Source organism: Pseudorasbora parva, chromosome 23 (assembly GCF_024679245.1).
Source record: "Pseudorasbora parva isolate DD20220531a chromosome 23, ASM2467924v1, whole genome shotgun sequence".
Classification (NCBI taxonomy): Eukaryota; Metazoa; Chordata; class Actinopteri; order Cypriniformes; family Gobionidae; genus Pseudorasbora; species Pseudorasbora parva.
In genome coordinates, this window is record NC_090194.1 from 3,053,742 (window position 1) to 3,069,206 (window position 15,465).

At 39.0% G+C, this 15,465-nt stretch overlaps 1 protein-coding gene across 2 annotated transcripts in view; it reads right to left on the minus strand.

Annotated features, from left to right (window-relative positions):
• Positions 1-2,550: 2,550 nt before the first annotated feature.
• The window catches only part of foxo1b (forkhead box O1 b), a 63,390-nt gene continuing 50,475 nt past the window's right edge, over positions 2,551-15,465 (minus strand). For both annotated transcript variants that reach the window (XM_067434264.1, XM_067434263.1), the window contains 2 exons: positions 7,963-8,154; positions 2,551-6,315 (listed from right to left, as the gene is read on the minus strand). In XM_067434264.1, the coding sequence (XP_067290365.1) occupies positions 5,191-6,315; positions 7,963-8,154 (1,317 nt within the window). In that variant the 3' untranslated portion in view covers positions 2,551-5,190. The remainder of the gene's footprint in view (positions 6,316-7,962; positions 8,155-15,465) is intronic.

Sequence of the window (15,465 nt, forward strand, 5' to 3'; positions counted from 1 at the left end):
TAAAAATGACATTTCTGCACTGTAAAAAATGCTGGGTTAAAAACAACCCAAGTTGAGTTGAAAATGCACTAACCCAAACAATTGAGTTGTTTTAACACAATGGTTAAGTTGTTCTTACCCAGCAATTGGGTTGTCTTAAGCAACATTTAACCCAACCACTGGGTTAAAACAACTCAACCATTGGGTTAAAACAACTCAGTTGTTGGGTTAGTGCATTTTCAACCCAACTTGGGTTGTTTTTAACCCAGCATTTTTTTAGAGTGTGTCATTAACTCCTCCCCCTAATGTCGTTCCACACCCGTAAGACCTCCGTTCATCTTCACACACAGTTTAAGATATTTTATATTTAGTCCGAGAGCGTATGCAAGTGTATGCACACTATACTGTCCATGTCCAGAAAGGGAATAAAAACATCATCACAGTAGTCCATATGAGACATCAGTGGGTTAATTAGAGTCTCTTGAAGCATCGGAAATACATTTGGGTCCAAAAATAACAAAAACTACGACTTTATTCAGCATTGTCTTCTCTTCCGGGTTCCTCCCAAAAAGATTCGAACGGTTATGAATCAGTAAATCGATCAATGATTCGGATCAAATGTATTTTGGATGCTTCAAGAGACTCTAAAGGGGGTCGCACACCGGACGCGGAGCTCGTCGGCGCGCCACGTCTTTAAAATTCGAACACATTGTTTTCAATGAGTGTACGCACACTGGTGGCGGCATTCGGCGCCTGTCCGCGGCGACTCAGGAAGTTGTTCTAAATCCTGCCGTGCCACACAGCGCCATTTCAAGGCTTTATATTAAAAGTATATTATCGTTAAGGTATACTGATTTCAACCTTTGCTACAAGACACATTTGTTTTACATTCTGAGTTCAACAGCTTGAATACAGTCTAAACATATTTTGGGGAAATGTATAATAAACGTAGCCTTTTAAAATGTGCGTGTCCGGTGTGCGATACCTCAGACGCTGCGTGGCGCGCCGCCGAGCTCCGCGTCCGGTGTGCGACCCCCTTAATTAACCCACTGATGTCTCATATGGACTACTGTGATGATGTTTTTATTCCCTTTCTGGACATGGACAGTATAGTGTGCATACACTTGCATACGCTCTCGGACTAAATATAAAATATCTTAAACTGTGTGTGAAGATGAACGGAGGTCTTACGGGTGTGGAACGACATTAGGGTGAGTCGTTAATGACAGACATTTCATTTTTGGGTGAACTAACCCTTTAAGGACATCAACACCTGAAATAAAACTACAGAAAGGTGTACAATATGTTATATATGTAATACGAAAGGTAATCCAGCAATTTAATAATTTGTAATGTAATTTAGACCGTTGTGCCGATGAAACCAACAACTAGGCTACAGCATAATCTATTCATGGTGCATTGCATGCTGGGTACCTTCATAGTGCACATGAACTGTACAAATACAGTATGTTTACAGTAAAGACGTCATGAGTGTCAGCTCATAAGCAAAACATAAACATACAAACCCAAAACATTATATGTCTGAAAGCACTGATACTCTTACGAATAGCCATTAGTTCAGGACACAGTTACACATATTAATATGACACACTTATACACACTCTCATCCATACAAACTCATACTAAACATAACAATACACACATTCAAACAGATTGCTACATTAAAAAAAAACAGATTCGTTATTTTTTTTTTTTTATATTCATACCTTTATGTACAATTATGGCTTCATATTACAGCTGCAACTTTAAAATCAATTCTTCATCGCTGTTTTAATTACATTACAATATTATCAGGCACTTCCTCCATGTAGAACTAGTCTAAAAAAAGCATGTGGTTCTGACAAGGACTGTACGATGAGTGTGTTTCTAATGTACAATCTCCATTAGGTCACGTCAGACAACATTAGAATCAGTAAAAACTTCAACACACTTCAGACAAATTCATCCAGTAAGAAATTAGAGTCCAAACTAATGACATTTGTGATTATTAAATAAGACAAAGTCAGTGCTATTTACATGTAAAAAGATCCACAAAAAACCTCACACTGTCAGTGATACTTAAAGTCATATACAGATATGATCAATAAAGAGATAAAGCATACTGTTAATATTTAAAGACAGTCTAAAATTACTATAAAATGCAGATAGTTGTTTTATATCTGTTAAAAATATATGCATATGTTTAAAATATTCTTTATAATGTACAAACCTTCATGGTACACCTCACTGATTGGGTAGAAAATCTCAACGCATTAAATATTTTGTTGATGTGCAGTTACATCGAAAAGTCTTAAATTACATTAAATTATCATAGAATATCTGTCAAATACATAAATGGAGAAACCTTTTAAGACGATGACCTTCACTGAGGATTCCAGAATTTTACATTTGTTAAATTTTGCTACTGTGGTGAACAAGTCAATGATAAATATACAAATAAATATCCAAGATGATGAAAGAAATGTTGATGTCAATGTTACGTTCCAAAGTTCAACGTTTTTTCAAAGTATCCAAAAAAAAAAACTTTTTTAAACAGCATTTAAAAATTATTAATTTTTTTTCCAAATGTGAATTTCTGAATCATGAATATCATGAAGTTTTCTCGGGGTTATACTTAAGCTAACCTTAGCGCTTAGAGTCAATGCTTTTTAAGACTCGGTGATCATCTCGGGACCATTACGCCATTTTGTCTTTTTATAATCAGAAATTGATGAACTGTCCCAAATGCCAGTTTGTAAGAGGAGAAGGCGGAAAGTACAAATTATCTTATACAATGAAAGAATTCCTCCAGCATTTTGAGAAATGTATTATATATACAGCAACCAAGGCCACAATACAGAATAGTTTTTTAGACATTTAAAGGCTGGGAGGGGTCTTTGAAGAGCCAGTAAGAAGCTTAAAAGTGTACAAATATAAACATTTCATTTACCATCCCGCTGGTACAACAAAAATATACATCTCTGTACAAAACGCATTTATTCAGCACCCTGAAATGACAATGATAACAGTAATGTACTCTATACCAGACATTACACCGCACTCCAGTTGACGTGACACAAACTTCTGCCCTGAATTCATTTTAGTGACCTACATTGCCAATCAGAGAACTAGCCAACAATATAAAAAAAGCCATGTCTGTGAGTGTTTGACGTGACTATTATTGATTAGCCAGATTCAATATTTACAATCTGACTAACCAAAAGCACAAAGCAGATTATGATGATTCCCGACAATCATGGAGTCTACTCGAACAATGTACTGTAAATCAGTAAATAGTGACCAATCACTGGCCTCTGCTGATTGGCTGAGGTAAACAGTTCATGAGGTGTACACACACACACACACACTTCAGAGAGAGAGAGCAGCGAAAATGGTAATAGTCACCAATAGTGATTTTATATGATGTATATATAAAGTTGCAATTCGGAGAAATAAAGCTTGGCAGAAATAAGTCGTAATTATAAAAAACAAACGCAGAATAGGGAGAGAAAAAAATCAGAACGAAAAGATTATAGTTGAATGAGAAATAAATTCAGAAGTGGGAGAAATAAAGTTGGAATTGTGAGATATATAGTCACTACGAGAAACTAGGTCGCATTAGTGAGAAATAAAAAGGGCTTTCACACTGCGCTTAACCCCGGGTTATCGTCGTTCTAAACACCGGTTTTAACCCCAGGTAAAGGAATGTTTCACATTTGTAATTTAGCTCTGGACTAGTCTGGATGCCAGCCGAATTTAGCCCCACCCACAACATTTGAGGTCAGGAAGTTTGGTCTGGACTCGATCCTTTGTGGAACAACTATGCCCGAAGCAGAGCTTTATACGATAATGGACAGATGATCAACAGTAACGTCAGCAAAGAGCGCTTGGGTTGAATTCGTTCTAATCCTAAACGGAGAACTTGTTCGTATATGCATCACCTTTACTATTTCTCTCAGAAATGATGATCGTGTTGGGAAGTACTCCGAGTTTCCTTAAATTATTTTTACAACACCGGCAAAGTTCGTTTACACTCATCATCTTCTTCTACTTATTCCAGAGTGCAGAGGCATTTTCTTTCATTTCTTAACTCTGAGTAAAGCGCAGCACTCATCACTGTCACTTTTTAACCCAGCCGACCAATCACAGTAGAGGAGAGGCGGGACAAATACAACACAGACCAACCCGTTTCATTGTAGGGGGCGTGACTTGAGGTAGGAGGCGTATTTAGTCGGGGCGTGGCTTGAAGTAGTGCGGGACACAGTCGGAAACACTTGGAGTAGGAATGTGAAACGTCAGTTTATTAATACCCAGAATTTTTATTTTTAACAACGAGTAAATTATGAGCAGTGTGAAACGTGAGGCGAGATAACCCAGGATTAGAATGACCCAGGCTTAACTATTTCAAGTGTGAAAAGCCCTTTTAAAGTCTCAATAGCAAGATAATTGTGTGATATATAGATCTCGCACTTCTGACTTTTTTCCTCACAATTGTGAGTTTATATAAACACACAATTGCTAGTTATAAAGTCAGAATTGTGAAAAGTTAGTCTTTTTTCCCTCTCAGAATTGAAATTTATATCTCGGAAATATGAGGAAAAAAGGTTTTAACTCACAGTGTGAAGATAAAAAGTCGCAATTATCTTTTAAAATGTGTTTTTCTGTGGCGGAAACAAGCTTCAATAGGTTTATACTTAAAAACGGCCAAATTTTCTCTTTCATTTTATTTTACACTTTCAATTATTAAGTCGTTGCAGATGGAAAGGAAATAAAAAGTTGAAATCTCTCTTGCATGTGTAGCCTTTTGGTATGACCGACAACATGTCCAAATTGAGCAACTGTATGATATATATGACATATTTACATACACTGTCCGAAAAAAAGGTACAGTTCTCTCACTGGGGCGGTACCCTAAGGTACAAAACCGAGAAGGTACTAATATGTAACTTTAAGGTACTAATTCACACTCTTAAAGTACTGAAATGTACCTTATAAGGTACTAATATGTACCATTTAGGGGTAAGTAAGATAGAAAGATTACATTATTAGGTACATTATCACTTTTGTACCTTAGGGTACCGCCCCAGTGACAGCACTGTACCTTTTTTCTAAGAGTGTATATATTCACACACATTTGCAATGATCAATTCATACAGTATTATAAATCCAGAACAGACTGCCTCGCCAAAGTGTGTGTATGGATTGACACGTTTATCCAGATATCCAGCTATGCGTGTTGGTCTTTACTCCGTGCGGGAAACTCTGTTGACTGCTCATGGGGTCGAAGTTAAAGTCCAGAGCATCGCCGTCCATTAGCGTGTCATGCAGGACGGTTTCGACGTCACACTCCAGCTGCTCGATCGACATGTCGTCCAAGTCACTGGGCAGCCGCTCCGGGTGGCTGTGATGGTGGTGAGGAACCGGTCCGTGCCTGTGAAAACCGTTCCCATTGGTGTAACTCAGAATCCCCGGCTCAGCTCCGCCTCTTCCTAACGGAGCGTGATGAGGCAGGTGGGGTTGTGGCTTCATGTTAGCGAGGCGAACGGGATGCCCGTGGGGCAACAATGCACAGCCGTTCATGCCTAATGTTGGCGAGGGCATCTGATGTAGCGATCGTGGGTGTGCATGCAGGTGAGGATGTGGAATCATTTTGCCTCCCTGTCCCATTTGTCCCTGATTAGCATAGCTGGGTAACACCCGTCGGCCTTCCCCAGACCCCACTGACTGCATCAGGTCCGCTCTCGGATCGGCATCTGCAGTTAGGAGCTCTTTGAGCATCCCTGCAGCACAGCTGTACTGACTAACAAACGGTCCATAGCCTCCTGGTTTACTGTCTGATAAAGTCGGTATGGCGATTGGACCCACCCCGCCCTGTCCATACAGGCACTTCCGGTAATCCTGCTGGACTTGAGGACCCATATTTGGGGAGTTGTAGGACGGGTACCCGGGGCTACCCTGCATCATGGGCGCAGGCTGGCCGTCTTGGCTGCCCTGGGTGTTATTTTTGGGCGAGATGAGGTTGAGGTTGTCTAAGAGATCGTTCATCATCACGTTTTCGGAGCCGTGGTGACCCGCTACTTCGGACAGGCTCGGCAGGGGCCCGCCCAGTTTGGTCCCTGGGTATCCGATGTGGACCTCGCCGGCTTCGTCCTCCTCAGGTAGGAAGGTAGGCGAGCGGCGGCCGCTGAGTGTGCTGGCGTCAGAGCTCGCACGGGTACGAAAGGAGGTCCAGGGTTCAAAGTCGTCATTGCTGTGAGAGTTGGGGCTGCCGAGCCATTTTGGGTACTGAGAGCCAGGACTGTTAGAGCCACCGTCCAGACCAGCCTGCAATGACATCTACAGACGCAAAACAAGAAACCATGAGAACCAACATTATTGCAATATATATATATATATACACACACAGTGGGGCAAAAAAGTATTTAGTCAGCCAGCAATTGTTGAAGTTCTCCCACTTAAAAAGATGAGAGAGGCCTGTAATTTTCATCATAGGTACACTTCACCTATGAGATGCAGAAAGAGATTTTTTTCTCTCCAGAAAATCACATTGTCTGATTTTTAAAGAATTTATTTGCAAATTATGGTGGAAAATAAGTATTTGGTCAATAACAAAGGTTAATCTTAATATATATATATATATATATATATACACACAGGTCCTTCCAAAAAAATTAGCATATTGTGATGAAGTTCATTATTTTCCATAATGTAAGGATAAAAATTAATCTTTCATATATTTTAGATTCATTGCACACCAACTGAAATATTTCAGGTCTTTTATTGTTTTAATACTGATGATTTTGGCATACAGCTCATGAAAACCCCAAATTCCTATTATTAAATATTAGTATATATTACGCCGTGTCTACACTGGCACACATAGCCTCTGCTATTCAACACAAAAAACATTTATTATCTAGCTCTATTATTCTCACTTGAATGTTCGGCAAAGTTTCATAAAAAATAAATTTTCAGCAAAAAGCTAGGAAGTCGTGTTTTTGTCAAAGGCTACATCTGGATGGGACTCAGAACGATGATCGAAAATACAGAAGGAATAGACTGAGTCTATCAATGCTTGTAGTCCTGTAGCTCGCCGTGGGTCAACATTTCATTCAGTAACATAAGGCAGTTTTGATTTATATGCTGTTTATCGTTGATGATCGCATTATTTTACATATGCATCAGCTTGCATATGCTATCGCTCGGGGGTTTTTTTCCGCCTGTGTTTTGAGCAGGAGATTCTTACTCTTTCAGGAGATGTGTAATAGGACCCCCTACCATATATCCGTAAAAAAAAAACAGATTGCTGTTGTCTCAATTTTGACATTTTGTGTGTACTGTTCAGTTCTCTTGGTTTGCGATATGTTCGAACACTGAATAATTAACAAATTACTAAACTAATTTAAACTAATGTAAACTAATGTAGCAGACGGTTGTGTGGTAGGCGACGGAGTTGCATTAATTTAGTAAAACATTGAACTGTAGTGTTATAATGATTAATGCACTTTATCTGCCGACTCGTGTGATAGTTATGGTGCCTTCACATGCTTTCGGAAGTATCGTAAATAATAATCAAGTTTCCCAGGTAAAAATTTCCCATGACGACCTCACATTTTGAAACTTGAATGCAATGATCTCGTAATCACGTCTTCAACATTATACTCTGTGCAGGAGCGCTGCTATGCATGATGGGAAATGTAGTTTCTCCTGTGTTTATGCAGCTGTGTAAGAGTGTATAGGAGATTATATGATAGTGTATTCTTATTTACAGCAGAAATAGATATAGTTATTTTATTGTAACTACTGACCTACTGACCATTCGGATGGAGGAGAATTTAAAAAGATCCGAACATATACAAATATCTGAATAACTAATTACAGAAATCTCATGTTTAGATATCCATGCAGTGGTTTAAACCAGCACATTCATAGTTTAGCACACAGAAAAGTGAATGAGCAGAGATTGTTCTCTCCTCAACTGACCTTTTTTTTGGCAGCTCGTCCACGGCTCTTGGTGAACTTGCTGTTGTTGTCCATGGAAGCGGCCCTCCGGCGTGGAGACTTGCCACTCTTTCCCCCCTCAGGATTCAACATCCACCACGAGCTCTTCCCCGTTCCTTCATTCTGGACGCGCACGAAACGACTGTGCAGGGACAGATTGTGTCTGATTGAGTTCTGCCAGGGAGAGAGGGAATGGGATGGGAACATGAACATGTGTATAGAAATGGAAATGACCTGCAATCATTCAATCAATGTCATTAAATCTTGCTTTGCATTGCAAGACACAATGAAACACATTAAAGGGGGGGTGAAACACTGTGTTTCAGTCAATCTCATGTCAATCTTGAGTACCTAGAGTAGTATTGCATCCTTCAAATTTCTGAAAAGTCTTTAGTTTTATTATATTTATAAAATAAATATAGGCTGTACCGAGTTTTTCCGGAAAAAACGAGCGGATGGAGGCGTATCGTGTGGGCGGAGCTAAATAATGACGAGTGAGCGCAGCTGTTGCATTGAGAGCGTCTGAAAACGGTGACGTCCCCAAGCGTGGAAAAGAAAACGTTAACCTAAATAAACTATCAATGGCTATCAATCAGATTCAACTAATACAGATATGATCCAGAATCAGATCCGGAGGCTGAAATAAATTGAACAGGAGAAACAGCAGCAGCAGGACGTCCGTCTCTGTGGTATGAACTGTATTTAGTGCCCTGTCAACATTTGTGTGTGTTTACTCGCAGTTTATGAGGACATGATTCAGTTTATGGACTATTGTATGAGACTTAACCTTAGCAGTAGCAAGCAAAACGGTTTTGCACGTCAGACTAGTGTAACGTTATACAGAACAACAATGGAGTAACGTTAGTGCATTTGAATGACGAAGCACGCTTTGTGAGAACGCTAGGTTTATGTTTGGGGTGGCTTTACAATAATCAAACTGACACCTAAAGTGGTCAGCTAAACAAATGAATTTAAACACACACCATACATCGCATGCTCCATTGATAAATTAACTAACGTTACGCGATCGTGTTGTTTACTGATGTTTACTCACGCGATGATAGCCGACAGCACAGACATTTGAAGCAGCTTTACTCACCGCCTGCATCCAAAGCAGGACCGAACCTTTATCGCTGGGACCGCTCCGTCAAAAACACACTTCTTTGGTAACATTGTTGATTCGTGAAGTCCTGACAGCAGTGACCGTGGAGATCCACTTTTGCGACACGACTGCAGCGATGTTGTGACGCTTCCCGTCATTTGTGCATTCAAATCGGTTCAAAAGCAGCGCTGCCTTCCCGGATGCTGTGCGGGTGCGTTAAAGCATAGGAATAAAGTGGAGCGCGGCGCGACAGAAGTGTTCACGGACGACTGGATCTGCAGCTGAGAGAGTGTGTATGGGCGTGCATTTCCTCTCTCGCTCTAGTCACGCGCGCGCACCCTACCGGGAGAAGAGCCCGTACGGCCCATACAAGGACCTTCCGCTCTGTCGACGTCAAGCCGACCCATACTCGAAATAAACTCTCCGAAACTTGTGAGAAACCGGAAGGAGTATTTTTGACACAGAAATACTCCATCAAACGTCCAACATTAGTTTTTGAAACTTTGTCTATGTTTAGGATGGGAATCCAAGTCTTTAACAGTGTAAAAAGCTCAGTATGCATGAAACAGCATTTCACCCCCCCCCCCCCCAAACCAGTCACATTTTCCAGATAATAGAAGTGACTTTTAATTGACTAAAGTCAATATTATGCTCTGAGAGTGTTTGTGTGTGTGTGTGTCAAAGGATCAGAGGATTAATGCATTAATTAAACTTGAAGAATGAGAGATATCAACCAAATCACAGATACAGTACAAACAGTCTTTTTATGGCCTAGTGGTAAAGTAGAGGTATTGCCATTTAGCTGGCAGAGGAAACATTTTATTAGTCATGTCCTTTTTGGAGAAACACACTAAACTCAGTGAATACACACATCCTGCACTAATGATATTTTGTCTTCTTGGGTTTTTCCATTCACACCCTGACCAGACCTACACCGACTAAGAAGAAAGAGAGACTAGCATTTCATTTTGATAGCTCAACTCTTATCATTGATACCTTTGAATCGATCTTTCAGGCCAACTCCTCTTTGAAAAGAGATGAACAGGAAAAGAGCGAGCAAGACATATCTTCAGGTTTTGAGGAGGGTGGTATGACCAATGTTGGGGGTAACGCTTTACAAGTAACTTGCGTTACGTAATCAGATTACGTTAAGTAACTAGTAAAGTAACAGTTTACCAAATCGCGAGTATGTGTAGAGGCGTTGTGTGCACTGTGATGATTATTGTACTGTAGTTCTAGACTAAATGTGAGCATTTACTCATGTCACTTGCATAAGAACAGCTTCAGTACTCAATTTGAGTGAGTATTAAGTACAATAATTAAATGTATTAAATTACACAAATGTACTTTATGTTTTTAATCTTGCTTTATTAACCAGTGTCTTTGCTGCTGACCCTCGATGATCCACTTCAGCCATACTAATAAAACTTTACTTTAGGTAAACATATATAAATATTGGTGAAGTAAAGCGTGTTGATTTGAACCTTCTTATCTATTCTTTTTCAATCCAGAATGGCGGAAATGTGGACTAACCCAGCAACTGGGTTAAATATTTGCTTAAGACAACCCAATCACTGGGTTAAAACAACCCAATTGCTGGGTTAGTCCATATTTGACCCAACATTGGGTTGTTTTTTTCCACTTACTGGACGTTTAACTTTGAAGTGAAACAATATAATATCATTGTGTAGAAATGTCACCACGTGTGTGTGTGTGTGTGTGTGTGTGTGTGTGTGAGAGAGATCCGTGCTGGCAAAATGAGTCGCAATAAGTACGTTTTCATTCAATTTTAAAAATGAGTTATTGTTATTTTCATATTTTCTATTAAAAAACCTTCAAAATGATGTATGATTTGTTTGAATCAGACAAAAAGACTGAGCTACACCTGTTTGAAATCGATAGAGTCAGCAAAGTCAATTTTGAGAAAAATCAAGTTCAAGTTTCCAAAACAGCAGCCATACCTTAAAATCCCTGGTTATAACACCAGATTTTCTAAAGGAAAATATATATATATATATTCAACTTTTTTTTTCATGATACCCCAATTGTTTGATTAACATTAATGACACAGACAGCTTATATTCAGATCTACTGTAACGCACGGATCCAATATAATGTTACACATCAGATGTTTCCCCCAACAGTTAACCGGACATTCACATAAGATATAACAGATAACGTTTGTGTGAATACTCGCCAAGACTTATTTTGAAATGCTGTAATTCTGTGTATGTGTGTATATCAGGATCATGCGTCTGTGCGCACACGTCGGATCTGTCAGTCAGTGTGAGTGAAGTCGCTTTCATGGACAAAGGAAAGGTATTCCTCCCAGAAAATGTACAAATAAAGAAACTTTTAGATGTTTCATTGCTATCTGGAGCATTTTGGATCACTAGACGAGGGCTTAATGAACTCCTTTCTTGAAAACCTCAAAATCAAACTCTTTCACTTGTTTTGCCTGTAGCTCAAAATTATCCTGTGCGCATTCAGACTCATTTTGCCAGCACAGGTCACATATAATTAACAAATTTATCCTCAGACATAGAAAAAAAATAGAAATAATAAACTTATTAGAGGTATCTGTGTCCTTAATGGTACTTTGGTATCGGATCTAAATATAAATACATGCTATCATCCTTTTTCATAATGGAACGGAAATATGAACACTAAGCAGGCAATTGTAACTGCTACCTCTATCTTAAATACAATCACAAATCACAAAACACTTTCAGAGGGAAAGAGTTATGTCTCTAAAACATTCAAAGGGACTAAACCCTTGTGGGAAGATTTGCTAGAACGATACTGAACATTTTGACTGCACAGGTCCGTGTGAATTAAGTAGATTGTTATTATACCTGATGTATTAGTGCATTTTACGCAAAAGTACAATCTAAAGCAAATCTAGTGGCACTTTACTGGAGGGATCAACAGTCCGTTTCCTGTGTAGCAGGAAGTAGATGGGAAAGCAGAGGCTCAAGCCACAGAGGGAGGTCAGCTAGGTCACCTCCAACCTTTCATCCTGAAGGTCATGACCTTAGAGGTCAAGTAAAGGGAAGCGCGGCTTCCACATCACGAAATCTGAGAGGTGAGAGGACGCCATGAATTTGGACAATCAATGCAAAAGATGTGCATTTCTGGATCTTCTGTCTGGGTCATGAACTATCAAGTACGTACTAGAGGTCAACTGACCGGTTTAACTGGCCCTGCCAGAGGAGAATGAGTGGATGCTGAGTGAGAGGAAAAGGAAGAGCTGGAGGAATAGAGATAAAATGAGAAAGAGAGGTACCAGTATGGAAAGTAAAGTGGTTGAGACGGAGGGAGCGAGGAGGGATTGAGTCAGGGAGGAGGAGGAGTGTTGAGGTAGAGGCGGGGCAGCGGGAATGTTTTCCTGCTGAGAGCGACGGGTCGATGAGTTCGCTCTGTGTGTGTGTAGAGGAGGACAGCCTCTCCAGTAGTGCTGACAGACCCTTGTACACACACACACACACAGAGAGAGAGAGTAATAACGTATGGGGCTGTCTGGCGTCTGTCTACACTGTAACAGAAACCCTACAGCACAGCCCCGCTCCACCCTGACACAGAGAGAGAGAGAGAGAGAGAGAGAGAGAGAGAGAGAGAGAGAGAGAGAGAGAGAGAGAGAGAGAGCAGATAACATATAGTACAATTATATCATGCATCCCTAAGAAAAACCAAGACAGAAAGAAAATTGCGCCCTACTACACACGTATTTTTCACACACTCATTTAAAAAAAGATTTTAACAACTAAAAACAAAAAGATTATAAATGATACATAAATGTGCATGTTTTACTAATCTAAAACAAGTTGTTCTTAACCATAAAAACATGCAGTTACATTTTATTAGGTAACAGTTTATTTTACAGTGTAATTGTTACATATGTAACATGTACTTACTATAGTAAATTAAACAGTAAATTATGTATAATTACATGCAAATAACCCTCAACCAAAACCTTAAAACTTATAGTAAGTAGATGTAGTTAATTATTATTACACAGTACTTAAATGTATAATTAAAGTGTAACTATGACACATAACTATGATTTTTTCTGGGTTACCAATTTTTGCTGTACCCAAAACATATTTCGACAGACACATTTTTTTCTTGAAACTCTACACTCCTTAAAAGTATGCGAGAAAGAAAGACAGAAAGAAAGAATGTCGTGCATGTTCCAGTGTACTCATGCATAAATTCATCAAGTCATATTAGCAGATCACATACAGTCACATTCAGAGCACATGTGCACACACACACACACACACAAGGCCGGGCGGCAGGATGTGAGTCACTACAGGAATGCGACGAGGAAGGTGTCACAGTTTTCTAATCAAACTGGAGATCACTTGTTCAAAAAGAACTAAATGTTGCAGATGCCTGGACTGTAACAGTTCAGATATGGTTCTTTAATTGCTCAATACCCTCAAAATAGCCTGCAGTTAGTCTTTGACTACTGATCTGAGGTCAGCTTAATACATGGGCAATACAGGAAATGAGTAATAGCCAGATCTGCATTAAATCTGCTCCTCCAGAATCCAGAAAAAGGCTCTTGATTTCATTCATGTGTCAATTCAGCATCATCAAGGATGTGAATGCGGTTTAAAAAATGAGATGAGCGCTTTTTATTATGTATAATTCATTTCATTTTGTTCCCCACACAGAGCAACTGTATAGCGTCAAAGATTTGAAAGATAATGCACACGTCATATGGATTAGTGTTGGGAAGAATCGCAATTTTGGGTGAATTTAACCTTTTTCCATATATTTTCTGCAGGGCCTAGAATTTCTGGTCTGAGATCAGCGCATGTGACTTCTATAGGTGGTGTGGGGCCTTCACTCTTATCACAGGTATGCAAAGGCATTTCAAGGCTACAGATGACCTTTGCACTCAGATCTGGGATGTCCCCAACTCATCTGGGACAGTGAAGAGAAGTGTGCATTAAAATCCCCTTTAGGTAAGATCTGAGTCAGCTGAAGTGTGAGATGAAAAAGTGTGGACCAATGCACCAATTTCTACACAGATGGGTGGGAAGTGTGTGCTCAGGTTTGTGCAAACTGAAACTCTTATTTCAGGTTTATGTATCTATGTTACATAAAGGTTTCTCGGGCAGAATAAATTCCATGATGAATAAATGAAGTTAATTAATAAGAAGCATTGCCCTGAAATGCTGCCAAATCTGCATGGGCAAATGCCACTCAAATTATATTGCGTATAAATATAATATATATAATATAATCCATTAAACATTTAATATATTTTAATATATAAATATGTATATTTAAAATTAAATTAAATAAAAAACAACAACACATTAATTAAATACAATTAAGATGAAAATAATTATAATTAAACCGATAATTATAACTAATTAATTAATTAATTAAAGTCCAAGGCTATAGGCAGCTATCACTCAAACGTTATTTATAGCTATTTTTAAAATAAACAAAATCAATTACATCTACAACAAAATATTTAACACATGAATTATAATTCATTATTTAAATTAAACATATAAACTAAATCCAGTAGATCATCAAATCTGAATACAATCCAGTTTTCTAATTCCAGATTTTAAAAAAAGAAAAGAAAAGAAAGAAATATTGTTTTTTGGCACACTCAATAAATGCCATTTTAAAGAGAGTGAATTCTTTGCCGTTCAGTATATGACAAATTGGTTAACAGTCGTGAATTTGCTTATAGCACAAAGTGCAGCGGCAAATAAGTGTGTGTGTGATGCTGTAATGTGTGTATGTGTGTGTGTGTGTGCGCGCATGTGTGAAAAACACATTTCTATTCTAATCATCAGAGCTATTTCTGTAGTAATAAGGTGTGCTTAAGTGGTCACTGTGTTTAAGTGTGTGTGTGTGTGTGTGTGTGCACGTGTATGCACATCAGATCTCCTGAGGGATTTATAAACAAGTCCGAGATACCCCATCTGCATCCTGTCTGACACCCCAGACAGCGCGCACACACACACGCACACACACATTATTAATCACCTTCACAACTTACAGCTCATCAACATTACCAACTCAGTCGCGCATGTTGTGAAAAAAAAAAACTAAATCATTACATTAGAAAACCAATTAAGTGATTAAGTAAAACTAATTCATTTCTGCCTTGGATTAAGAAAAACAGTTTTTTCTCACTTGAAAACGGCGTTTATTTCTTGTTTCGATGAACCCACTCCTTTCGAAATATGAAATGTGTTGTGATTGGTTAGCTGGCCCAGTGTGTAGTGATGGGGATATGTCACACCCCTTACCATACCCGTGAGTTTTACCTGCTCAGATGTAAATATTAAAGATGCCGTCAATTTCAAACAGATTCAAGCCTGATTCTGACTTAAGAATTTTAACAAACA